At 41.8% G+C, this 25,293-nt stretch overlaps 1 protein-coding gene across 2 annotated transcripts; it reads left to right on the forward strand.

Annotated features, from left to right (window-relative positions):
* Positions 1 to 68: 68 nt before the first annotated feature.
* rfc1 (replication factor C (activator 1) 1) lies at positions 69 to 24,900 on the forward strand. Of its 2 annotated transcripts, none has more exons than XM_053619232.1 (24): positions 69 to 204; positions 2,790 to 2,888; positions 2,970 to 3,036; positions 3,358 to 3,453; positions 5,143 to 5,423; positions 5,994 to 6,071; positions 6,422 to 6,499; positions 7,362 to 7,709; positions 8,149 to 8,253; positions 9,047 to 9,226; positions 9,389 to 9,493; positions 10,995 to 11,382; positions 12,185 to 12,297; positions 12,564 to 12,678; positions 13,974 to 14,062; positions 14,178 to 14,315; positions 14,465 to 14,560; positions 16,379 to 16,477; positions 16,586 to 16,740; positions 16,887 to 17,004; positions 19,972 to 20,117; positions 20,601 to 20,814; positions 22,251 to 22,436; positions 23,657 to 24,900. In XM_053619232.1, exons 1-24 carry the CDS (start codon positions 202 to 204, stop codon positions 23,744 to 23,746), a joined length of 3,387 nt encoding a protein of 1,128 aa, XP_053475207.1. In that variant the 5' UTR covers positions 69 to 201; the 3' UTR covers positions 23,747 to 24,900. The 2 variants fall into 2 exon arrangements, with proteins under 2 accessions (XP_053475207.1, XP_053475208.1); XM_053619233.1 differs by having other exon boundaries at positions 2,790 to 2,882.
* The last annotated feature ends 393 nt before the right edge of the window (positions 24,901 to 25,293 follow it).

The following is a 25,293-nucleotide window of genomic DNA, read 5'->3' on the forward strand; positions in this document are numbered from 1 at the left end:
AACAGTTTATTGAAAGATATATCTATCTATATTTTTTTTAATTTTCACTGCTCCTCGCGGTTCCAGTGAGGCCCCGCCCGCTTTACGTCATCACGCTGCGCCAGAAAGAAGCACTCTTGGCGCCAAAGACTGGAAAGCGTATCTTTACGCGCTTTTGCTGCAATAACAACAACAACAAAAAGTTAATGACAGCTGTTGAAGATGGTGAGTTGTTTTATTACTCTTCTCTCAGTTTAAATGTGGACACTGTAGCTGACCTGCACGGCCGTGCACCGGGGCGTATCCGTGCAGTTTTGGAGAATAAAAGCAGACCCTGCACTTACAGCTAATAGCAACTTTTAGTGGTCGTATTTCAAATGGCGCAGTTTTCCCTATATAGGTGTGCACTTCATAGGGAATGAAGTAATGGCTTCCAGGCCACATGTTGATCAGTACAAATTCAGCGAGAAGGCATTTGTGACGCAACCACAACACAACACCACACAACACAACACCACACAACACCACACAACAACAACACAGCACAGCACACAACAGCACAGCACACAACAACACAGCACACAACAACACAGCACACAACAACAACACAGCAACACAACAACAACACAGCACCACAACAACAACACAGCACACAACAACAACACAGCGCACAACAACACAGCACACAACAACACAGCACACAACAACAACACAGCAACACAACAACAACGAAGCACCACAACAACAACACAGCACACAACAACAACACAGTGCACAACAACACAGCAAAGCACAACACAACAACACACAACAGGCTAATGTCAAGTTGCCTCCCAAAGTTTACAACTCTGTTTTATTATTTATAATTAAAGAGCAGACTCTTATATTGAAGTCTGGAAGTGACAGGGTAATGGTTGCTCCTGAATTAAAGCTCAGCTTGTGCCAGGTTCATGGGGAGTTAACTAACTAACTAACTAACTAACTAACTAGCTGTGTTCTCGACCACAACAGGAAGTCAACATGATGAGACTAACTGTAATCTGTAAAGAATCGGTTATTCTGTGTTGCTCTGATTAAAGCTGTAAAAAAAACCCCAAGAAACAAACAAACTCTGTTACTTTGTTTTCTTTTAAACTCCAGCCATAATTTACCCCCTATATTCTTAACCGATTTCCTCTTGGGATTGCATTACACTAAATGTACTGACTGCTGTAGGGGACAATCTGGAAGATAAAGATGCTAATCGTGATATGTAGTTGTTTTTCGATTATTTATCAAGTTAGCTGTTTAGTTTTAGGTGCTATGAGGAAAATATTTCCCTGAAAGTTTGTATAAATATGACTTAAAGCATCATCAGGTTCGTAAAAGAAGATAAAGAGAGCCCAGTGAAACAAATGAGACAAATATTATACTCAGTCATTTATTCATTGGGAAAATGATCCAATATTACAGGAGTGGTAAAGGTATGTGAATGTTTGCGGTAACTGTTGCTCAGTCCTGCACATCGTCTTGGAGGAATTTTATCCCGTTCCTCAGTACAGAACAGCTTCAACTCTGGGATGTTGGTGGGTTTCCTCACATGAACTGCCTGCTTCAGGTCCTCCCACAACATCTCTATTGGATTAAGGTCAGGACTTTGACTCGGCCATTCCAGAACGTTCACTTCACTCTTCTTTAACCGTTCTTTGGTAGAACGACTCGTGTGTTTAGGATCGTTGTCTTGTTGCATGACCCACTTTCTCTTCAGATTCGGTTCACAGACAGATGTCCTGATTATTTTCCTTTAGAATTCGCTGATATTCAGAATTCATTGTTCTATCAATGCTGGAGGCCGTCCTGCCCTGATGCAGCAGAACAGGTCCAAACCATGATACTACCACCACCATGTTTCACAGATGGGATAAGCTTCTAATGCTGGAATGCAGTGTTCTCCATTCTCCAAACATAACATAACATCTGTCCACAAAATATTGTTACACTAGCCTTATGGCTTGTCCACGTGATCTTTAGCAAACTGCAGATGGGCAGCAATGTTCGTTTTGGAGAGCAGTGACTCACCATTTTCCTGATGGTGGACTCATGAACATTAACATTAGCCAATGTGAGAGAGGCCTTCAGTTGCTTAAAAGTTACCCAGGGTTCCTTTGTGACCTCGTGGACTATTACACATCTTGCTCTTGGAGTGATCTTTGTTGGTCTTCACTCCTGGTGAGTGTAACAACGGTCTTGAATTTCCTCCATTTGTACACAGTCTGTCTGAGTGTAGATTGGTGGAGTCCAAACTCTTTAGAGATGGTTTTGTGACGTTTTCCAGGCTGATGAGCTTCAACAACTCTTTATCTGAGGTCCTCAGAAATCTCCTTTGTTCATGCCATGATACACTTTCACAAACACGTGTTTGACTTTGATAGATCCGTGTTCTTTAAATAAAACGGCGCGCTCACTCACACCTGATCGTCATCCTATTGATTGAAATCACCTGACTCTATTTTCACCTTCAAATTAAACTGCTAATCCTAGAAGTTCACATACTTTTGCCACTCACAGATATTTAATATTGGCTCATTTCCCTCAATGAATAAATGACCAAGTATTCTAATTTTCTCATTTTGATCAATTGGGTTCTCTTTGTCTACTTTTAGGACTCGTGTGAAAATCTGATGATGTTTTAGGTCATGTTTATGCAGATGTATAGGAGATTAACAGTGATGTCATGCATTTGATCAGACGATAAATTGTTCAGTCGAGTCTCTCTTTCTGAATCGAGGAAGATATAATCCGTCTCACTGCACCTTTTGTTCCTGTGACAGGATATACGCAGGTTCTTTGCGCCAAAGCCCGGCCACGGTGGCAGCAGCAGCACCGATGACGAGCCGAAGAATAAAAAGAAACCCGCGTCCAAGGTTCAGGTTAGAAACGTACCTTAGGTTTTTGTAGTGACGTCCCGTTAGAAAGCGGTATTGATCTTTCCTCTTTTCTCACTTGCCCAGAATACAAGCTCCAAATTGGAGGACAAACGAGCAGCCAAAAGGAAGAAGAGGGTCATCGCTGATTCAGGTGCGGTGCAGATTCCTCATTAACTCCTGACTATACTGTCTTTGGGTCACTGCATTACGCGACATTAGGGATGCATCGATACTGATACTGGTATCACTAATCCCCTGGTTACTTAATAAATGGTTGCTCATTTTCATGTAGGTATCAACAAGTACTACAAAAACACATACTTGTATTCGGTATGAAGAAAATGCTATCGATGCATCCCTACGTCACATGTTTGGAAGTGATGATGGATGTTTCAGGCTTTCTGTAGGTCTTCCCTGTTGTACTTGAAGACATCATGCCTGTTTCTGTCTCTGTATTTCTCCCATGTGGCAGATGAGGAGGAAGAGGAGAAGAAAGGAAAGAAAAGCTCTAAAGAGAAGCCCGCTGCATCCGGGAAGAAAGATCCCGTGACTTATGTTTCTGATTCAGGTGAGGGATGTCTTGGAAACAGACTATGCCATTTCAGATCTATAAATATTTGGACATTGAGAAAGTTAGTGTTATTTTAGCTGTCTATCCATCCTGTTTCCATCCAAATCAGGCGAACCGGGTAGGAGTTACTGCACTTCTTATATGTGCCCCGCCCCCTTCTTCTATTAGTGTTTATTCACTCATTAATTTAGTCACAAGTAAGCAGATAAAACTGTGGTTGATGAATGAAGAATTGTTTCCCTGGTGAAGAAAAACCCCTTCACAGCAGCTGGCCAGATCAAGAACACCCTCCAGGAGGTAGGCGTATCTGTGTCAAAGTCCACAAGCAAGAGGTGACTCGGCTGGAGTAAATAAATAGTAAAAATAGTGGATTTGACCGATAACGCAGTCGGGCGGTACGTACCTGCCGATAACTGATTAATCAACCGATAGTTTTGTAAAGTTGATACTGAATGAAAACACAACACTCAAAGTAAAACATTGCTGAATTTTATTGTAAAAATAAACAGTACTGACGGTACCATGAAAATGTACTGTACTTTTTAAAAGTAGAGACATCGAAAATGGATTTTAAAAAAACAAACACTTCAAATAACACAACAAAATTGGTCAGGGATAGTTTTTATTTCGCCTCTAGAGGCCGCTCTCGTACTGTGTAATAATGACAGAGGACGCTTCTCAGCCGCTCCTGCGACGGACGCAACCGGGAAAATCGATCAGTGTGGATTTTTGCCGATAAACAATAGCTCCAGGTTGTCGATGCCGATTAATCAGCGAAACCGATCGATCGGTCGACCTCTTGTAGAGAGGGATTACCACCAGATGTAAACCATTGATAAGCCTCACAAACAGGAAGACTGTTTTGATTTGAGTTTGCCCAAAACAGCTGAAAGAAAGCCTGAAGCAACATCCTATGGACAGATGAGACAAAGATCAACTTGTACCAGAATGATGGGAAGAGAAGAATATGGAGAAGGTAAGGAGTCACTCATGATCTGAAGCGTACCGACTCGTCTTATAGCGTGGGTGTCAATGGCTGCCAGTGGAACTGGTTCCTTTAGTATTTATTGATGATCGGACTGCTGACGAAAGCAGCAGGATGAATTCTGAAGTATATATGGCTGTATTATATACACAGATTCAGCCAAATGCTTCAAAACCAAACTCATTGGCCGGCGCTTCACAGTGCAGACGGACAACGACACAAAAAATGCAACTTCGAAACTTTGAAAGCAGCCCGGGACCGGCAAAAGAAATGGATTGTTCTACAGTGTCCAAGTCAGTCACCTGACCCGAATCTACCTGAGCTGCATTTCGCTTGCTGAAGGTTAAACTGAAAGCAAACGCCCCAAGAGCAAGCAGGAAGTGAAGACCGCTGCGGTAAAGGCCAGGCAGAACACCAGCAGGGAGGAAACCCAGCGTCTAGTGGTGGTGATGTCTATGGCTTCCAGACTTCCACCAAGTATTAAAAATGACGATTGAATTTTATGTTGGGTTGCCAGTTATTTTTGGACCACATATAAAAAGTGCTGTAATTCCTACACCGTGGATGCAAATACCCTTAAAATAAATCTGAATTATGTAATTGTATATTCGAATCCAAAATACCGTGGTAGACAGCTGTATCAACAATAACATTGTCGATGTCCAGTGACCATACTGACCAGCTCTGTCCTGTCGTTCCAGACTCCGATGAAGCCTTTTCGTCTCTGAAAAAGTCCTCGAAACTCAAAGAGAACGGCTGTAGCCGCGAGAAAAAGGCCTCGGACTCGAAGGAGACCAAAGCGAAGCAGGTAAAAACGCCTCCTGTTAAATCTCCTAGCCCAAAGGGAGAAGCGAAGAAGAACGTACTCGGTCCGACCGCACCCAAACACACCCCCACCTCTGTGTTCGATTACTTCGGGACCGCCACGGCCAAGAGATCAGAGAAGAAGCTGGTGGCTAGTACGAGCACCAAGAGGAAAGCGGTAAGTACATCAGCCGAGCTACAATCTCCTTCATTCATTCATTGATTGAGAAGATGATCGGACGGGAAAGTACGAGAAGCGCTAGGAGGTTATTCTTCACTTCATGTTCAGAGCAGGTTAGCACATTCGCTTCACACCTCCAGGGGGTTTCCTCCGGGTACTCCGGTTTCCTCCCCCGGTCCAAAGACATGCATGGTAGGCTGATTGGCGTGTCTAAAGTGTCCGTAGTGTATGAATGGGTGTGACTGTGTATGTGATTGTGCCCTGTGATGGATTGGCACCCTGTCCAGGGTGTACCCCGCCTTGTGCCCGATGCTCCCTGGGATAGGCTCCAGGTTCCCCCGTGACCCTGAAAAGGATAAGCGGTATAGTAGATGGATGGATGTTCAGTGCAGATGGTGCGACGAACCGAAACGCCACAAAATATACAGTGGATATAAAAAGTTTACACACCCCTGTTGAAATTGCAAGGTTTTTTATTTTTATTGTGAAACTGCTGTACCGGCAGTGTTCGGAGTCGTTATATTGATCTCGGTCCGTATAAACCGACGAGTGTCGTGTCTCCTCCAGCCTACACGAGATACCGAGGGAGCGCTCGATGACGACGAGGCCATCGCTAAACGATTACAGATGGACGAGGACATGGAGGTGAGTTAGACCTGCTCGTATGAGTTGCAGCTTTGATCTGTGTACCAGCTGCATTATAGAGCGTTCTGAGTGGATACCCCCTCCCCCCCCACCCCCCCAGTGGCTTGTGACGCCCAGAATCCACAGGATTTCCTTTAGAAAATGATCGGGATGAAACCAGCTTATTGTACAGATCTTTCTTTACATATTTGAACACGTTACATCTGTTTAATCGGGTCTGTTATCTGTCGTCCTTGCGAACGATTTTAGATTTATCGTCTTAAAACGTGAAACGTTGTTATGTGTGTATATGTTTGTAAAGTCTTAACATTTGTTGAGATACAGCGGAAACGTGTTTGTGTGTGTGTTAGTTGGAGAAGCAGATCCACGAAGACGAGGAGTTTGCTCGAACCCTGGCCATGTTTGACGAGGCCCCGATGTCTAAAAAGGTAACTCCAATGTCCCGTCCCCCCCTGCCCCCAAATGGCTTTTTTTCAACATAAAGCTTGTCTAATTCCTCAACCCTGCCACCGGATGTAATGTGTGGTGCGATAGCGTTCTGAATGACCTCGTATCCTTCGTTTAAAAGGCAGAAAATATCTTCCTGTACCCTTCGTTATAATCTCAACTCAAGCACACACTCGAAGTTTAAAACGTTACGTTAGTTTGAACACGCGACCCTAAATTGAATATTGTTGTTATTGTTGTTGTTGTTTATGTTCACAGGCATTCACTAGGCATAGATTCAGTTTCTGTTTAAAACAAACCAACAAAAACAAATCTACCATAGGCTTCTGCTTTAATCCCATTATGTCTGCATTAATCAGAAATATTTGGTAGTTTTAAAACTTTTTCTATAGAAAATAGAAATAAAGCATTACTTCATTGTTGTTTCCTGCATCACTGCAGCATCTTTTATGAATCGTGGTCAGTTATTTATTTTTTTTCCCCATTCAGAACATTTGCTTGTTTTTTCTTTCGTCTTATATTACAGTTCAATCAAAAAATTCTAATGTTTTGTATCATTGTACGACATTAACTTTTTAAGAAAAAAAAAAAATCTCTTTATAGTTACGTTGAATGTTGTCGTTTGTAGAACAAGTTAGTTCCTGTTGTAAAAATTGTACTATCGACTCGTCTGCTTTTGATGTTAAGGTCTGGTTAAAAGGCGGCCGGTTGCCTGTAGTTCGTCCGTCATGGAGCAGGATGCCGGGAGTGACCCGAATGCCTGGAAATAGTTTTTTTTCCCCACATCATTGTTTTGAAGTCAGGTGTTCTGTAACGTTTCTTTTATTTAATTTTGTTTGTCAGGCTCGCGTGGACTCGCGTTCGCCCTCGAAGACCGGCTCTCAAGCGAACGGTGCAGGAGCCAAGCGTGCGCCGAAGGAGCCTTCACCGAAGAAGAGTCCCGTAAAAGCCAGTTCCAAACTGGCTCTGATGAAGAAGCGAGCCGACGACGAGGAGGAGGAGCGGCGGAAGAGTGAGAAGGAGGAGAAGAAAAGCAAACTCGTCATCTCCCCGAAAAAAGAGCCAATCGCACGAGTTTCATCAGAGGCGGCGGCCACACCCAAAACGGGCGTTTCGGCGGGAAGCGCGAAACGCATTTCCACACCCAAGAGTGGAGGAGGAAGTAACAAAACCTCCCCTACGAAACCAGAGGTAAGAAAATATCCGAAAAAGAAAAGACATCCAGTGCACAGTTTCAATTATTATTCTTATAATCTTGCGTTAAAAAGATACGTCTATAGGTTCAGTGATAAGTTTATTAGTTTGAATAGTTTTTTTTTTTTTAACAACACACCACACTGGAGCTTTTAAGATGAAATGATGGATAGGAAAAGTACATTTGAAAGCAGTTTACTATAAATAAATGAATACGTTTGGTAAAACTGAGTTTGATATAACTAGTTACGAGAATATAAGAAATATCGTAAAAATGTACTATTGCTGCAATATTACGTCAGCTTTGCCGATCTATTTATTTATTTATTTGTCCTGCATTTAAATGTAATTCCAGTGCAGATTTTTCTTTGATTGCGTATTTCAGAATTGTAGTTCTGAAACCGTTTTCTGGTTTATCTCTCGTGACTCTTGATAGACCAGTCCGGAGGACGCGGAGAGGAAGCGCGTGAATTCCACGGCGTATCGAAACTTCCTGAACCGAGAAGGACCTCGCGCCCTGGGCTCTAAAGTGATCCCGCAGGTAATAAAACCCTAACACGTACTTGTACACGTTGCACGCAAGACAAGTTTTATGGAAGATCTGCAGCTGGAATGAAACTCTTGGTTTAAAAGTAATGTAGATAAAAATAGACTCATAAGATGTGCGTCGTCCGAAAACCGGTGATTTGGTTCTGTCGTTCCCTGATTGGCCAGATTGGCACTCTGCACGCGTTCGGTCCACAGGGTTTGCCACCTGGCTTGTTCATGGAAATATGCACCTCTGCCTACAAACTAAGTGGAGAGACAAATTAAAGGAACAGGTTTGTTAGTAAGGTGTTGGGCCACCACGAGCCGCCAAAACGGGTCTCTGGGGTTGTACTGGAGTGATGAACGCTGCTGTTCTTCCAAAAAAAAAAAAAATCCCTTAATTGGTGTTTTGATCACGGTGCTGGAGAGCGCTCACGCCACTTCAAGATCTCCCATAAGCGTTCCATCTGATTGAGATCTGGTGAGTGAAAGCCGTAGTATATTACATCATTTTCATCCTCATCACACCATTCAGTGAGTTCTCCTGCCATGTAGTTTGGGGCGGAGTCATCCCGGAAGAGACCACTCCCATCATGAGAGAAAGGTTTCATCCTGGGATAAAATTGAAAGATGCATTGATTTGCAGTGATGATTCACTCATAATGGGGACCAGTGGACCCAAACCATGTTAGCAATATGAAAAAAAAAAATATATATATATATATATATTCTAAAGGGTTCACAAACTTTCAGTCACCATTGTATATTGTTACTTATTCTCTCTTGTCGTGTATTGTGTGTGTTAGGGAGAGGAGAACTGCCTCGAGGGCTGTGTGTTTGTGTTAACGGGTGTTTTGGAGTCTCTGGAACGGGACGACGCAAAGTCACTAATCGAGCGCTACGGTGGGAAAGTCACAGGAAACGTCAGCCGGAAAACCACGTACCTGGTGCTGGGCCGAGACAGCGGAGCCTCCAAGACGGAGAAGGTCTGAAAATTCTTCTCATCTCGATCGCTCAGCTTTTCTGTAATCTCCTCCTCCCGCTCCTGCTGTTCTTCTCTCGCCTTCCTCTGTCTGTAGCTTCGAGTCATAACGTTTCGAAATAAAACTCCGGTGTGTTTTTTTTTTATATGTTGCTCTGTTTCTCAGGCACAGAGTTTTGGCACCAAGATCATAAACGAGGACGAGTTACTGGAACTGATCCGAACCAAACCGGGCAAAAAGTCCAAATACGAGATCGCTGCAGAAGCTGAGGTTTGAAACCACGCACACAGTGAAAAATGTATTATTCATCACTGCAAAACCTCTCTGGAAAATGATAGCTTAGACAGGCTTATTAGCGAATAAATGAATAATTATGCGTAATTATTCAACCTTCCAGCCAAATTTTGGTCAGTTTCACTTTTGAAATGGCCCACAGGAGACTGCCTGTTAATTATTCCAGCAGTGCTCACTCCAGGTTGTTTGATTTGAGCAGAATACAGTTAGACAATTTCTCTGAACCGTTTTTGCACCCGGTCTGATGTCACGGTGTCAGGAAAGGTCTGATAAGCAGCTTGGTTGAAAGCATTGCATTCCAATCCATTTCACTCTCGGGCATAAAATAAAATATATTTTCTCTCCTTGAACGTCCTTCATAAGTTAGACGTCTGTTGATTTATAGAGGCATAAATATGATGTTTGGCCTGTTTATCCAGGCCAGTGAGCCACTGCTAGCAGTTATAAAGAGTTGTTCCATCACCATCCTCTTTATTTTTTAATTTTTTTTCTTTTTCCCCTGATCTCTTTCGAAGTTAGTAAGACAGCGCACGGCAGCTTGTTGCGCTATCGAGAAACTGCAAAGTCCTCTGACCCGTGTCGGAAAAACCTAGTTACAGCTTTACCTCCGAGTGTTTACAAAGCATTGACAGTGGAGACTCCTTCCCTAAATCTCCTCACAGGAACTTTCACTATAGAAATAATTGCACTGTTGTAGAAAATGATGCCACATATAGGCAGACATACAGTACACATGGATATCGGAATGCTGTCTGCTCATAGGGGCGGGTGAGATGACAAAATGATATCATGATGATATGTTGAAGATAGTGTAATATCTCAGAAAAAGTATACGTGAGAGAATTTATCCTGATATCAATATTATATTGTCTAGAGGTCGAGCGATTGATCGGTTTTGCCGATTAATCGGCACGGATAACTGATTGCTGGAACTATCGTTTATCGGCAAAAATCCACACCGATAGTTTTTCCCGGTTGCGTCTGTTGTGGAGCGGCTTAGAAGAGCGGTACGAGAGCGGCCTCTAGAGGCAAAATAAAAAGTCACTGACTCATTTTGTTGCGATATTTGAAGTGTTTTTGGTTCATTTTGGATGTCTCTACTTTTATCTGTTATTTGTTACGTTTTGGTTCAGTTTGGATGTGTATCTTTTATTTACTTTAACGTTTATTGATAGTTTATTGAATGTTTATCACATTAAAAAAAAGAACAGTACGTTTTCATGGTACAGTCAGTACTGTTTATTGTTGCAATAACGTTCAGCAATATTTTATCTTTGAGTGTTAGTTTTTAAACTGAAAACGTATCAGTTGATTAATCGGTTATCGGCAGGTACCGCCCAGCTTAATTATCGGTAAAATTCACTATCACTCAGCCTCTAATATTGTCATATTACCCAGCCCTATCTGCTTGTGTTTGAATCACACTAATGCTGTAGAATAGAAGACATTTAAATGTTCACACCTTTCTGTATTTCAGAGTAAAGCCACTAAATCAAGGAGCCCGGACTCTAAAGGCAAACGCACCCCTTCAGGGCGCAAAGTCTCACCTGGAAAACCCTCCGCAAGCAAGAGCAGTCCCTCACCGAGGAAGTCTAAGCCATCTTCCTCTTCTACCCCTGGAACTTCTAGAGCTTCCCGCCAAGGCTCTTCATCCGAGGTCAGAAAGACTTTGGAGTTTGGTGCAGGAAAAAGCACGCCCTCTGTGGCGGGGGATGACGGCAGCAGCTTGTTGTGGGTGGATAAGTACCGCCCCCGCAATCTGAAGAACCTTATCGGGCAGCAGGGAGAGCAGAGCTGTGCCAATAAGCTACTGAGGTGGCTGAAGAACTGGCATAAAACTCTCAGCGGCAATGCAAAGCCAACAGGTGAGTGAGTGCGTGCACGTGATTACACGAAAGCTGTTTGCTTTGAAACTAGGCTAAAGTAATACAATAACGTATCGTGAACGAATTTGCTGTGTGAATGTTTAAGTGCTTAAGTGGTCGCTACTTAAATAGAAATATTAAATAGAATACAATACAGTTATTTTCATTTCTTACTCGTCAAAATAATGTGGAGAATAATGTAGAAATAATAATAATAATAATGGTCCAGAATGTTTGTTTATATTTGGATTGGCCTCATGTCAGTCATTTCATATACACACACCCAATGCCTCTTCGCATCCTCGTAAATCATCACGAGGAGAAGTCGCACAGTTATAGAGCTACAGCTTGGCTTTCAAGCAGTTGTATGTCTGAGTGCACTTAAAAGAGATTTCCTGGCTAATGGTCACTGTTAGTTAGCATGCTGTCTCTAGTTAAACCGCCTTACGTTTAGGAGGCAGAGCTTTGTGCACATGGGTGGAAATTTTTAAAATCTTATTCAACTCCACCTATCTGTTTTCTTTTTATTATTATTATTATTTTTTTTTTTTACGTTTGTATATTTTTCTTTACAAATTTTACCTAATGCACCTTTAAACCGGCCATAAGTTTATTGGCCGCACAAGAAATCAGCTTGTCCCGGCCACCTGGGCTACTGATTTGTCCACCTCTGCACAGTGTGAGCCTGGTTTGCTGATAATGTGTCATCTTTTAACATGCAGTGTGGGGGTTTTCTTGTCTTCTTCTTCTGTCTTTAGATACGTGTTTGTGATTGTCTCTCGTGTTCTCGTTCTCTCTGCAGCTGCTAGGTTTGGGAGGTTCGGCGGTAAGGATGATGGTTCTGGGTTTAAAGCTGCTTTGCTGTCTGGACCTCCTGGTGTAGGGAAAACCACCACTGCTGCTCTTGTGTGCGAGGTTAGTGTGTGTGTGTGTGTGTGAGAGAGAGCGAGAGATTTTATATATATATATATATATTGAATTAAGTTTGTGAACTGCAACCGATCAAGCGTGTTGTATTTAGATTTGATAAATAACACGTTTTGAAATTTACTTTGTTATTAGGTTTCGATTACGTGGAGCGGTCTGTGAATTAGCTGTTACTATAGAAACGAGAAATGATTATAACTTGAATTACAGGAGTAAAGAAGGTTAGTTACCAGTGCTTGTGCGTGTGTGTGTAGGAGTTGGGTTACAGTTACGTGGAGATGAACGCCAGCTGCACCCGCAGCAAGAACAGTCTGAAAGAAGTAATCGCCGAGTCTCTCAATAACACGAGCATCAAGAACTTCTACACAGGTACTTCAGCCGTTCGTACACGACGTGCTGCTAACAATATATATACACAATATAATATTTTGTTCCTAATATTAACATATTATATTAAAGGCGAACGATGACCTTTTTTATTTGTGCCTGTTTTAATTGGACTGCATTGCCACGTTACATTCACTTCCTGTCATAGCAACATCATCATCCATGCTGAATTTTACGATCCATGCGTCATATAATACGGAACCCAGGGCTTCTCAAACTTTTTGACCCCTTTAACAGTAAAATAAATTCAGAGCAGAACATGTGTTTACTCTCAAACTCCTTTCTAATGGAAGTCTCAAGGCATTTTTTGACTTGCATCATTAACCAATATACCGCTGCATATTTTAAACCTACAGCACTGGTACCGCTTGCTGCAAGCAAAAAGGATTATATTTGATATTTATGTAATGCGCGAGTCTGTTTTTATGATTCAGAAGGTTTTTTTTTTTTTTTAAATCCGCAAACGTTGCAAGTGCATCGGGTATATTAGTTACATTTTTTTTTTCCTGCTTACTCATGCAATCATGTGGCAGCAGGACCGTGCATAAAATCCTGTGGATAGAGGTCAAGTGCTTCAGTTAATGTTCACATCAGACCGGGGGAAAGCGTTTTCGTCTGCCGCGTGTTTGTTGGAGCCAGACGGCTCTGAATATTTCAGGGATTTTCATGCACAGCAGTCTACAAAATGGTGCAAACAACAACAACACATCCAGTAAGAGCAGTTCTGTGGATGGAAACACCTTGTTGATTAGAGAGGTCAGAGGAGAAAGACCAGACTGGTTCCAACTGAAAGGAAAGGTCTATGGTTACTCACATAAGCACGCTGTACAAGCGTGGTGAGCTGAAAAGCACCTCAGAAAGTGCAACACGTCAAACCCTGAGGTGGCTCGGCTTCAACAGTAGAAGATCTCTTCGGGTTCCACTCGTGTCGGCCAAGAACAGAATAGAAACTTGCACTACAGAAGGCACAGACTCACCAAAACTCGATTTATTTTTCTTGTGACCTCTACCTCTAGAGCGATACAGTAAGGCTTACTCGGTCATTCGGTGTCACATGACTTTGCTTGGAACGAATGCACGATGGTCTAAATATTAGAGCTTGTTTTACAAATACGTTAGGCATCAGAATTCATGACGGCGTTAATCATGTATCGAGTTCTCGAACAACTGTCTGTAAACTGAGCTGCAGACGAAGTGGGTGTAGATTAGATTGAAAAGGCTTCAGAAACGAGGGTCGTCTGTTCAGTTAGAAACTAAAGCATTGTGTGTGTTCTCAGGTGCATCTCAGACGGTCAGCGATAAACACGTTCTGATAATGGACGAGGTGGATGGCATGGCAGGAAATGAGGACAGAGGAGGAATACAGGTTTTTTTGTTTGTTTAAAAAAAAAAAAAAAAAAAAACTTGCACAGTGTTAACCACCAAATAAGAGTTAACCCACCCGTATTTTAATCCATTTGTCTTCTGTGCGATGCCTGCAGGAGCTGATTGGTCTGATCAAAAATTCAAAGATCCCCATTATTTGCATGTGTAACGACCGCAACCATATGAAGATCCGCTCCCTCGCTAACTACTGCTTCGACCTGCGTTTCCACCGGCCTCGCGTGGAACAGATAAAGGTAGCGAAACGTCCTCAAGGACCGCAGACCCGTCTGTCTCGGGTTACTCCGAGCAATCGTAGCCAAAACGGCGTATAAATCCCTAGCGCATCTCTTAATGTCTGCTTTTACACTGAAGTGTCCTTCCTCGCTTCTTTCTCACTAATCAGGGTGCCATGATGTCCATTGCTTTTAAAGAAGGTTTAAAGATCCCGCCCCCGGCGCTCAACGAAGTCATCCTGGCGTCAAATCAGGACATTCGACAGGTACGTTCCACCGCGACGTTTCCGTCAAGAGTGTTTAGATGGAGCTTGGGCTGGGAAATATTACATAACGTCGATTTCATAATAAATCGTGTGTCCTCTGTAGACTATGAAGCAGAAATTTTCATGTCATATTTATTATGTGCTTTGTGTGATTTAAAAAGCAATAGATAACATATCTGTTTTCTGGCTGCTGGTCAGCTTTATGCCTCTGCCACTGGGTGGCGTCATGTTTTTGGGTTGTGCGTCTGCCCCAAATTCTTTTTAGAGCAAGAATGAGTGGTTGAATATTTGTAGTATTTATAAGGGGGGCCAAGCACCGAAGCTGTGTAGGCACCTTGTTGTTGTTCTACCTTTTATTTTTCTTCTTCTTCTGGCTAGGATGTTCATAGCAGCCCATAGAACCGTCTAGTAAAAAGTTTTGAAATTTGGCACACTGATTGAGGAGGGTCTAAGGAACATTCTGACCAAATTTGGGCCAAGTGCTGCCAACGCTCCAACGCCAGCATCGGGTCAAATTTGGGAGTGTGTTTATGGTCATAACTTTTGAATCGTCAAAAATTGGACGATTGGAAAATTGAAAAATTGGAAAATTGAATTTTGTCCAAAATTAATAGCCAGGCATCCCTGCGACGAGTTCAACGCACCATATGATGTCAATTTCCACCCAATTAGATTTTCCGCCATCTTGGATTTATTTTTTTTCTTCAAAAAACTGTTTGTTTTTTTTCCGCTAATCCTACAAATTTTGTCCTTGATGTGCCAAATACGACGTGAGGCTGTATCTCAGCAGCGTCCGTGCACGCTGAGACAAATCTTGGTAGGCATTCTCAGGACCATGCCCCAAGACGAATTCGACAAATCTCGTTACAGCGCCACTTGCTGGTCAAAAGTTACAATAAAATGCCTAAATATGCTTCCATCTAAGTGCCATTTATTGCTGTTCCACCTCCAAATTCTGCCCAATCATCACCAAATTTGATTCACATCATCTCGAGACCTGTTTAAACTTGCACAAAGTGGAGGTGGGGGGTAGTCTCATGAGAAAAACATAAATACCTTAGATGCTTTTAAATTGCAAGAAGAAAAAAAAATACATCACAGGTCACAGCACTGTCCGTGGTCAAAACATACACATCATGAGTGAAACTACAAATCACTCTTGAATCCCTTTGCCTAAAGTTCTAGGAGTTCTTTCCTGCTATTGCTTAGGCAGCAAGTGTAGCACGTCCGTGAATGTGCGGCTCACCGAGTCTGGGTGCTTGGCCCCCGAACTTGCTGCTTGCAACTTTAATATGGACTTATCGTTATAACTAGCAGATGAGCTGATTTAGATTTTGGAATTGATCCAAACCGGTCCAGAGGTCATTGCAAGGTGAAATGTCTGAAACTGTGTTTCTTCAATAGCTTCCTTCCTGTTTGAAGTATATTACAAGGGTTTTTGAGCGATACAAGTTAGTAACTAGAAGGACTAGACTCGGTGGCGGAGGAGTCCCATCCACCTTTGGCGTCGAGTTCTAGACGTTATATTGTGATGCATGTTGTGTTTTGTGAGAATATTCCAAGGTCCTGAAGCTAAATCACACCAAGGTCAACCCTCTCCAGGGCCATGAAATAAATCAGATAGATACAAATCTGTTTTGGTACAAATAATAATCATGCTGGTGCTTCTTCAAATCTAACATGAGAGAAATATAAAAACCTATTTAAAGCTCGATGCGGGGGAAAAAAAAACCTAATCTTTGTTTAGTACTTATAAATGTATTTTTGTATAGCTTTATAATATAGTTTCGTATTGTTTGTGATATCACTTTTATCCAGGTGCTGCATAATTTGAGTATGTGGTCAGCCACGGACAAGGTCATGACCTACGACCAGGCAAAAGCGGACGCTAACAAGGCCAAGAAGGACATGAAAATGGTACCAGCTTACACACTCGCATTCATACACACACACTCGCATTAAGGTAGACGTACCAAAAGCAGCGTCCTCCTGATGGTGTTTGTGTGTTTCCTTGTTTGTTTCCAGGGACCATTTGACGTGTGCAGGAAAGTGTTTGTTTCAGGTGAAGAGACCGCCCACATGACCCTGATTGACAAGTCGGACCTTTTCTTTCACGATTACTCGCTGGCACCGCTGTTCGTCCAAGAGAACTACATACACGTCCGGCCAGCTGCCGCAGGGTAGGACACGCGCACGAAGACTTTACGCGCATACACACAAGGACGTATTCAAATGTACAGTTGCTTTGTAAATTTATATTTTTCATTGCTTGTTCCATGGTGGTGGTGTGTGTGTGTGTGTGTGTGTGTGTGTGTGTGTGTGTCAGGGGAAATCTGAAGAATCATTTAGTGTTGCTGAGTAAAACGGCCGACAGCATCTGCGATGGAGATTTAGTGGACAGACAGATCCGTTCTCGCCAGACCTGGTCTCTGCTACCCACACAGGTACATACACACTTTGTTTCCTTATGTGTAAATGAACAGCAGTTACGATTAGACCTTTTTATCACAAGTAGTGGTGGACAAGTCATAAATTCATTAGCGAACGCTCTGGGTAAGTGTGCTCTAATGTCCCATTACATCACATCTTCAGGATATTATTAGATTCTGGTTTGCTTCTTTATTTTTTTCCTCAGCTGTGAGGTGAGTGTGTATAGTAACACAGGAGAGTTATATAACGGCTTTTATGCTGGACCCGAGTCTGGAAAGGTTATCTGTGCACACTATTTAATCTGCCTAGGGAAAAAAAAACAAAAACAAAACGATGTGTTGTACAGCTGTGGGTGGGATCCGGAGCAAGTGCTATATTTCCAGCCTGCTTATCCTACTTCTATACCAGACAACCAAGATGAAACTACAAAACAAACCCCTAATAATCCCGACACAAAATCTGCTCCCAGGCTAGTGATTTTTCCACCGTGATAACAATCAGAATTTAATCATGATCTCACTTATTTAGCCATAATAGATTGAGGCATTACATATTATAATAGGTTCAAGAGCTCTAAAGGGTACATACTCAATGTGATTAGAGACCAGCTATACTTAAAGTCCTTAAAGTTGATGAAGAGAACCTAATTAAACAAATGAGATAAAAACATTATACTCGGTCATTTATTTATTGAGGAAAATGATCCAATATTACATATCTGTGAGCGGTGTAGGAAAGTATGTGAACGTTTGTTTTCAGTATCTGGTGTGACCGTCTTGTGCAGCAATAACTGCAACTAAATGTTTCCAGTAACTGTTGCTCAGTCCTGCACGTCGTCTTGGAGGAGTTTTATCCCGTTCCTCAGTACAGAACAGCTTCAACTCTGGGATGTTGGTGTGTTTCCTCACATGAACTGCTCGCTTCAGGTTCTTCCACAACATCTCTATTGGATTAAGGTCAGGACTTTGACTCGGCCGTTCCAGAACGTTCACTTTACTCTCCTTTAACCGTCCTTTGGTAGAACGACTCGTGTGTTTAGGATCGTTGTCTTGCCGCATGACCCACTTTCTCTTCAGATTCAGATCATGAACAGATGTCCTGATTATTTTCCTTTAGAATTCGCTGATATTCAGAATTCATTGTTCTATCAATGCTGGAGGCCGTCCTGGTCCAGATGCAGCAGAACAGGTCCAAACCATGATACTACCACCACCATGTTTCACAGATGGGATAAGCTTCTAAGGTTTCCTTTCCCCAAACATAACGCTTCTCATTTTAAAACCAAAACGTTCTCTTTTGGTCTCATCCGTCCACGAAATATCGTTACAGTAGCCTTCTGGCTTGTCCACGTGATCTTTAGCAGAGTTGTACGTAAAGCGTTACTGTAATCGAATGACTTTTTCTATAACGATAACGCAGTAATGTAACGCGTTACATTTAAAATGTATGTAATTTGATTACAGTTACTGACGTCAGTACGGTCACGTTACTTGCGTTACAAATTTATTGTTAAGAAAGCTGTATTAACTGAAATGCATTTTAAAATAAATCGATTTAGATTTTTTTTTCTTTAGCCCAGAATTATTTTCCACTTGGAGACCAGTCAGACAGGGTTTACAGGAAAATACGCTCAAACACTCGTGTCTTATTGGCTGAAAATGATTGGGAAAATGATTATATGCTGTTTTTTTTTTTTTTTTTTTAAACTAATAAATGGATTGAAACTGAAACCGTAACATTCTCTGATGCTGAGGAGGTAAATAAGGTGTGTGAGTTCCAGTTCACGTGAACATGATATGAGTAGAGCATAAGGAAAGATTATGTACTTTGCATGGCTCTGTAGCAGCTAAACCCAGTACAGTGATCGCTTAGCTGTGCCTCCGCTCGGCTAGCGACACCAAACTAGCCTAGTTAGAAAGGTTTGATATTTTATCAGTTTAGTAGTCCTACAAACACTCGAGGCAGGTTTTATGATAAATCCAACTCCTTTTTGTCATCATGTCGCACACTGACGCGCGCTAGAATTCCTGAAAGAACCACGAGTTTCACTTTGTAGTGTATTTTTTGTAGGTTTCATTGTAACGTCAAAAATAAAGGAATTAATAATCTGATCACTTTTTACATGCAGTAATCAGATTACAATTTTAAAGTAGTAATTAGTCATGTAGTGGATTGCTTTGTTTGTTTTTTTGAGTAACTTACCCAGCACTGATCTTTAGCAAACTGCAGACGGACAGCAATGTTCTTTTTGGAAAGCAGTGACTTTCTCCTTGTAACCCTGCCATGCACACCACTGTTGTTCGGTGTTCTCCTGATGGTGGACTCATGAACATTACCATTAGCCAATGTGAGAGAGGCCTTCAGTTGCTTAGAAGTTACCCAGGGTTCCTTTGTGACCTCGTGGACTATTACACGTCTTGCTCTTGGAGTGATCATTGTTGGTCTTCACTCCTGGTGAGTGTAACAACGGTCTTGAATTTCCTCCATTTGTACACAATATGTCTGAGTGTACATTGGTGGAGTCCAAACTCTTTAGAGATGGTTCTGTAAACTTTTCCAGCCCGATGAGCATCAACAACTCTTTATCTGAGGTCCTCAGAAATCTCCTTTGTTCGTGCCATGATACACTTCCACAAGCATGTTTTATGAAGATCAGACTCGTACGTCACGTGAGCTGCAGTAATCGTATTCAAGCCCACACGTCTTCCTCTGAAAAAGTCACTTTCCCTTTATAACGCTGAATGTCCTCAAGGCTCATATTCAGGCGGGACTTATTTTTGCCGTATCAAAAATGTCATAGTATCACATTCGATGCCGTATATAGTATGTGTTTTTTTTTTATCTTTTATATTTGCAGGAATACGGACCCGCTGTGGAAGCTCAATTATTCTGAATTTGCGTTTCTGGTGTCATTATACAGGTCCGAGAATGAACCCTTGTTTATATTTCTTCTGTGAACTGTGTGTCTGTGTATCATCCAGGCAATCTACGCCAGTGTGCTGCCTGGGGAATTGATGCGCGGTTATATGAGTCAGTTTCCCACGTTTCCCAGCTGGCTGGGGAAGTTCTCATCCACGGGCAAACACAGTCGTATTGTACAGGAGCTGTCCTCACACATGAGTCTGAAGTGAGTGCTTCACACGCGCGCACACACGCACACACGCACACACTTTCACTCTCGTAGCTATTCGGGGTTCTTGGAAATGTACATATGGTAGATACGACTGCAAATAAACCATCACTGGGTTCTTATACCATGGATTGTCAGAAGGTGTTCATTTGATATATCTGTCTCACAGTGGTGCCGGCTCGGTGCGCGCATACCTTATTGTTTCTATAGTAACGATTAACACAGGGATTTGTAGGGTGGACGCTCAACGAAACAAAACGTGTGTAAATGTGCAGAAGCGACCGCATCACACCACCTGGTAGTTGAACGGTTTGGGTTCGTTTTTTGTTTTAATATTGAAAATGAAATGAATAATCGACTGTGTTTTAAACTCTTTTTTGCTCAGAAATGCGAAATGTTTCAAATATGCCTTGTTTATATGCCTCGTTGCATGCTGTCAGAACCTGCGATCCTAGTAATATTGCCATCCTCTCTGCGTAGGACACTGAGCAGTAAGGAGGCGATAAATCTAGACTACCTGCCCTACCTGCGTTCCGCCCTGCTGGAGCCCCTGCGGTGTCGTGGGGCAGACGGAGCCAGTCAGAGCGTGACGCTGATGGACGACTACGACATCGTCAAAGAGGATTTCGACAGCATCATGGAGATCAGTACGTGGGGCGGACAGGCCGATCCGTACTCCAAGCTCGACTCCAAGGTATGAAGATCCACTGCGTTGTGTTCTGCTTTACGGCTGTGGCAAGTTCGTCTTCGGTTTCTTATAGAGTTCCTGTCAGTTCAGGAATTATCGTCACCTGGGGTAGATGGGTGAAATAGTCATGGAAGAAAAATCTCATTGTGGTTGTGTGTAATATCAAGAATAGCTTTTAAACAAAGCCACACGTGGAACAGGTATTGGAACCTGTAGAGATTGTTCCGAAAATCCAATACGTACGGGATTTCAGAGAGTTTTTTTTGCACGTGATCGTTGCAGCCAAAAACGCTCGATTTCGCTGCGGCTTTTAAAACATTTGCGACACAACTTGCGGAGTTTTTTTTTTTTTTTTTTAAATTGTGGAAAACTACTCGAATTGGTGAAATCGCAATCGTACGCAATTGTTTCGCGCGGTCTTTCCGCATTGATGTTTGTTGGTAAACGAGACCTTTTTGCTGCACTCATGTTCGAAGAGGGCTCTCGGCCCCGAATGTGCAGAAAATCTTTTTGAAAAATTTTGAAAAAAAGGTCATTTTGAAAAATTGCACGCTCCTCCGAATACTGCGGTGTTTGCTTGATTTTGCGTTCATTACTGCGATGGGGAAAAATCCTGGAGGGCCTGAAAATCTCCTTGAAGGATCTTCTTGTTTGAATTACTTTTTTTTTTTAAACATCACCTGATTGTTTAGGAGCTCTTAAGCAGTCAGCCATGACTCTTCCTCTTTCTCCAGGGTACAAGTATGAGGTGACACAATCATAAGGCCAGATTTCCTCATCCAGCAACATGAGGAACATTTAAAGAATACAAATGAAATTTGGTGGTTAAAAATGGCCGTATGCCAGAAGAGTGTATGAGTGCATGGTTAGAAGGGTAGAAGTTTCTCCAAGGTTCACAGTTGGACTTTTGCAGAAGATGGTAGCATTTTTACGATCGCCGTGTCTCAAAGCTGAGATTAAACGAATCTAAAATTAAATCCCCTTTATCTTCATGCCAAAAGAAAGCCTTGTCTAACCACAAACGTGCACCTGGAGATCGCCAGATGCTACTGGAACCTTTTACAGGAACCGAGTTCTGTTCGGATGAGAGAAAAATAGAGGAGAGAAAAATGTGGAGTTCCTCCAAAGTCCCTGAGAACCTCGTTAGGATACATTGCATCATGAAGTACCAGGAGCTTTTGGATGAAAATCTGTCTGCCTTTGAGAAGAAGCTACATCTGGCTCGTGCTTGGATCTTCCAGCAGTATAATAATCTAAAGCATGCATCCAAATCCACAGTGAAATGGTTCAGTGACCACCATTGCAGTTATTTGCTTACTGGGACCATTACTGTGCAGAAATGACAGCGCTGTGATGTCATTTTAAAGTGACATCACCTGTGATGTGACATTTAAAGTGACATTTAAGTGACATTTAAAGTGACACTGACTTTTTCTCCGCAGGTGAAAGCTGCATTCACGCGAGCTTATAACAAGGAGTCCCACTTGACACCGTACTCACTGCAGGTAGTAAAGAAAGGTCGCAGAGGAGCGGTCGAACCTGATCTGAGTGTAGACAGTGACCTCCAGGGACAGGAAGAAGAGGAAGAGGAGGAGGAGGAAACTCTTAATATGGATGCCATGATCAAGGTGAATTACGAAACACCAATACTGGGCTGATTACTTCATTACTAACTTTACACTGTTCACATTCATTATTATTATTATTATTCATTTTAACTTGATTTGTTTTCTTTATCAGCAGCTCTGGCAGTAGTGATGTTCTCGATTCTAACATGTTATCGTTTCTATAGTAACTTCCACAGGGACTTGTATGGTGGATGCTCCACATAAACAGTTAAAAAAAACCCCTAAAAACATGTGTAATTGTTGATATATTGAGGTTTTCTGTGAGATGTTTATTAAGAATTTTTGGAAGGCGTGTGTCTCCAGTGTTGTTCAGGAGTTATAACGTATGGGGTAATAGGAGCTAACTTTAAACATTTAAACATAAGTATAGACTAGAGGTCGAGCGATTGATCGGTTTTGACGGTTAGCACCGGTAACCGTTTGCTGGAACTATCAAAAATGCACACCGATAGTTTTTCCCGGTTTCGTCCGTTGCGGAGCGGCTGAGAAGCATCCGTTGTCATTACTATACGGTGCGAGAGCGGCCTCTAGAGGCGAAATAAAAACGGACTAATTTTGTTGTGTTGTTTTGAGGTGTTTTTAAAAAAAATTTTTAAAGTTATTATTATTTTGGATATCTCTAATTTTTATTTGTTATTTGGAGTGTTACTTTTTGGTTCAGTTCGGATGTATATCGTTTGTTTACGTTAATATTTATTAATAGTTAATATCTTTATTTCATTTTAAAAAAAGTACAGTACACTTTCACGGTACTGTCAGTACTGTTTATTTTTGCAATAAAGTTCAGCAATACTTATAATGTTTTTAAGTGTTGTATTTTCATTCAGTATCAATTTTAAAAGAATCAGTTGATGAATCGGTTATAGGTGGGTAGGTACCGCCCAACTTAGTGGATTTTACCGATAACTATCAGTCGACCTCTACTATAAACGGATATGTTTTATGATTTTTTTTTTTTTTAAATGTAATCGTTCACACGTTGCTGTGGTTTCAGTGGAGTAAAATATTGGTGTGGGAACAGTAACCTGGGCTGCATCACATACCCTGTTGTTGATTATGTTTCTATAAGCGCATGACCTGTTGTGTTTTATTCCTTACTGTTAAAATCTCGAACTGCACTGTAGCGTATAATCCGCATTAGCCTGACTCTATAGTAGAGTCTGTTGTTCTACCACTGAATGCTCTTCATAAATCTCTCTCTTTCTGTCCTGACCCTACAGCAAAAGAAGGCCAAACCCACAAAAGAGGTCAAGCAAGAGAGCGCAAGGGATTCCGGAAAGGGCAAAGGCAAAGGAAAAGGCAGAAAGTGAACCCAGGCCTGCGCTGAGAAGAGTCGTTCAGAAAGGCATATTGTAAACAACCGCTCGATCCTCCTCTCTGTTAAGAACTCGAACGGCAGGCGAAGATCAGACCTTCCTAAGGCTGTCGAAAGGTCAGTATTAACATGGAGCGAGCGGTGGAAAGAGGAGGCATTTTCAGCAATTAGAAACGAGTGGGCGGCCATTCCGTCGTCTCGCACTCGACTGGACGAGAAGGACAATAGAAACAGGAAGCCCCCACACACACAGAGCGCACTCATTTACATACACAAAGTAAAATTTGAAACCATCTGTGACATCAAGCATCTCTCATCTCACCCCTTATTCTCATTACACCTCCTATTTCTTATTCACTTGCAGCTCTTCTTCGGTTACATAAGCACTTTGCATAAATCACATACTCCTCATGAAGACCATACACATTCGAATGGGTTTGAACCGTGAGCTGTAAATATATATACGCATTTGAACTCGTATATAATTTGATATTTAGTCAAATTTGAAAATTGCGGGAAAGAAAATGTATTTTTATTTTTTTTGCTTATGGTTTTTTTTTTTTTTCTTCTTCCATGGAAATTTTTGCTTACAAACTGACAGTGCACTGTACCGGCTTTAAGCGTAGATTGTATACGACTTTGGATTTTCATCAAGCAATTAAAGAGTAAGTAATGTGATAGCGAGTTGGTGTGGTTAGTGATTTTACTGGACTAACTTCATCTTTTCTCTGGTTGGATTTCGCATATACGATGTAACTTAGAGATACGATCGTTGGCCATTTAATCAGGTAAACTTATCATACGTATACCGTGTTGAGTTTGTAGGTTTATAGTTAGTGACCGTATAGTCTGTTAATCGCTCATCAACAAATGGGTCACTTCAAAAGCCGTGCCCAAAATATTTCTACGATATAAATGGCTTATAAACTACAAAACCTAGAAGTTCATCGTCCGAGCACATCATGCCCCATCCACGTGGGGGTGTAGTGATCACTCGTTAATGATGAGCAGAGAATTTTAGTATTTTTCTTTCGCCCCTAGCAAGTTAAATTTTAAAGTGTTTAGTTCTATTATAGAATTATTATTTTTTTTTTAAAAATTCTACGTGCTGTAATCGCAAAATGCCGTAATAAATACTTTTATAATAAAGCCTGTATCTCGTCTTATTTTTCTTTCTAACGTGGGATCACTGTTTATAATTGACACTTGTTGCCATGGCTAATTTATTTGTAGCCTACACCAGTCGCAAGATTCAGCTGCCAAATAAGCAGCGATATTGGAGACTCCTTCCGAATAAGTGTTCAACAAGATACGTTTTTGTTAATCAGTTTTTCTGGTGCATCCACCGGACAAGTCCTCATGCCGGTGCTATTGACAAATAAGGTATTCTCATGAGCACGTTGATTTACCTTACAGCTGAAACAAGTGTACTATCGGAGCTGTTGATACGGAAAATTTAATCATCGCCTTCTGACCAATAGGAATTCGACGGTGCTGGGGTATAAAGAATCGGCGTCTACTTGCCGTTGATTTGTTTTCCTG

The sequence above is a fragment of the Ictalurus furcatus genome, chromosome 29 (assembly GCF_023375685.1).
Source record: "Ictalurus furcatus strain D&B chromosome 29, Billie_1.0, whole genome shotgun sequence".
NCBI lineage: Eukaryota > Metazoa > Chordata > Actinopteri > Siluriformes > Ictaluridae > Ictalurus > Ictalurus furcatus.

What these genes read in the sequence shown, in the direction of transcription:
- rfc1 (XM_053619232.1), top strand. An exon ending in AGGACAGAGGAGGAATACAG is followed by an intron (nt 14,063 to 14,177) that starts GTTTTTTTGTTT and finishes CGATGCCTGCAG; the next exon opens with GAGCTGATTGGTCTGATCAA. An exon ending in TCCTCACACATGAGTCTGAA is followed by an intron (nt 20,118 to 20,600) that starts GTGAGTGCTTCA and finishes CTCTCTGCGTAG; the next exon opens with GACACTGAGCAGTAAGGAGG.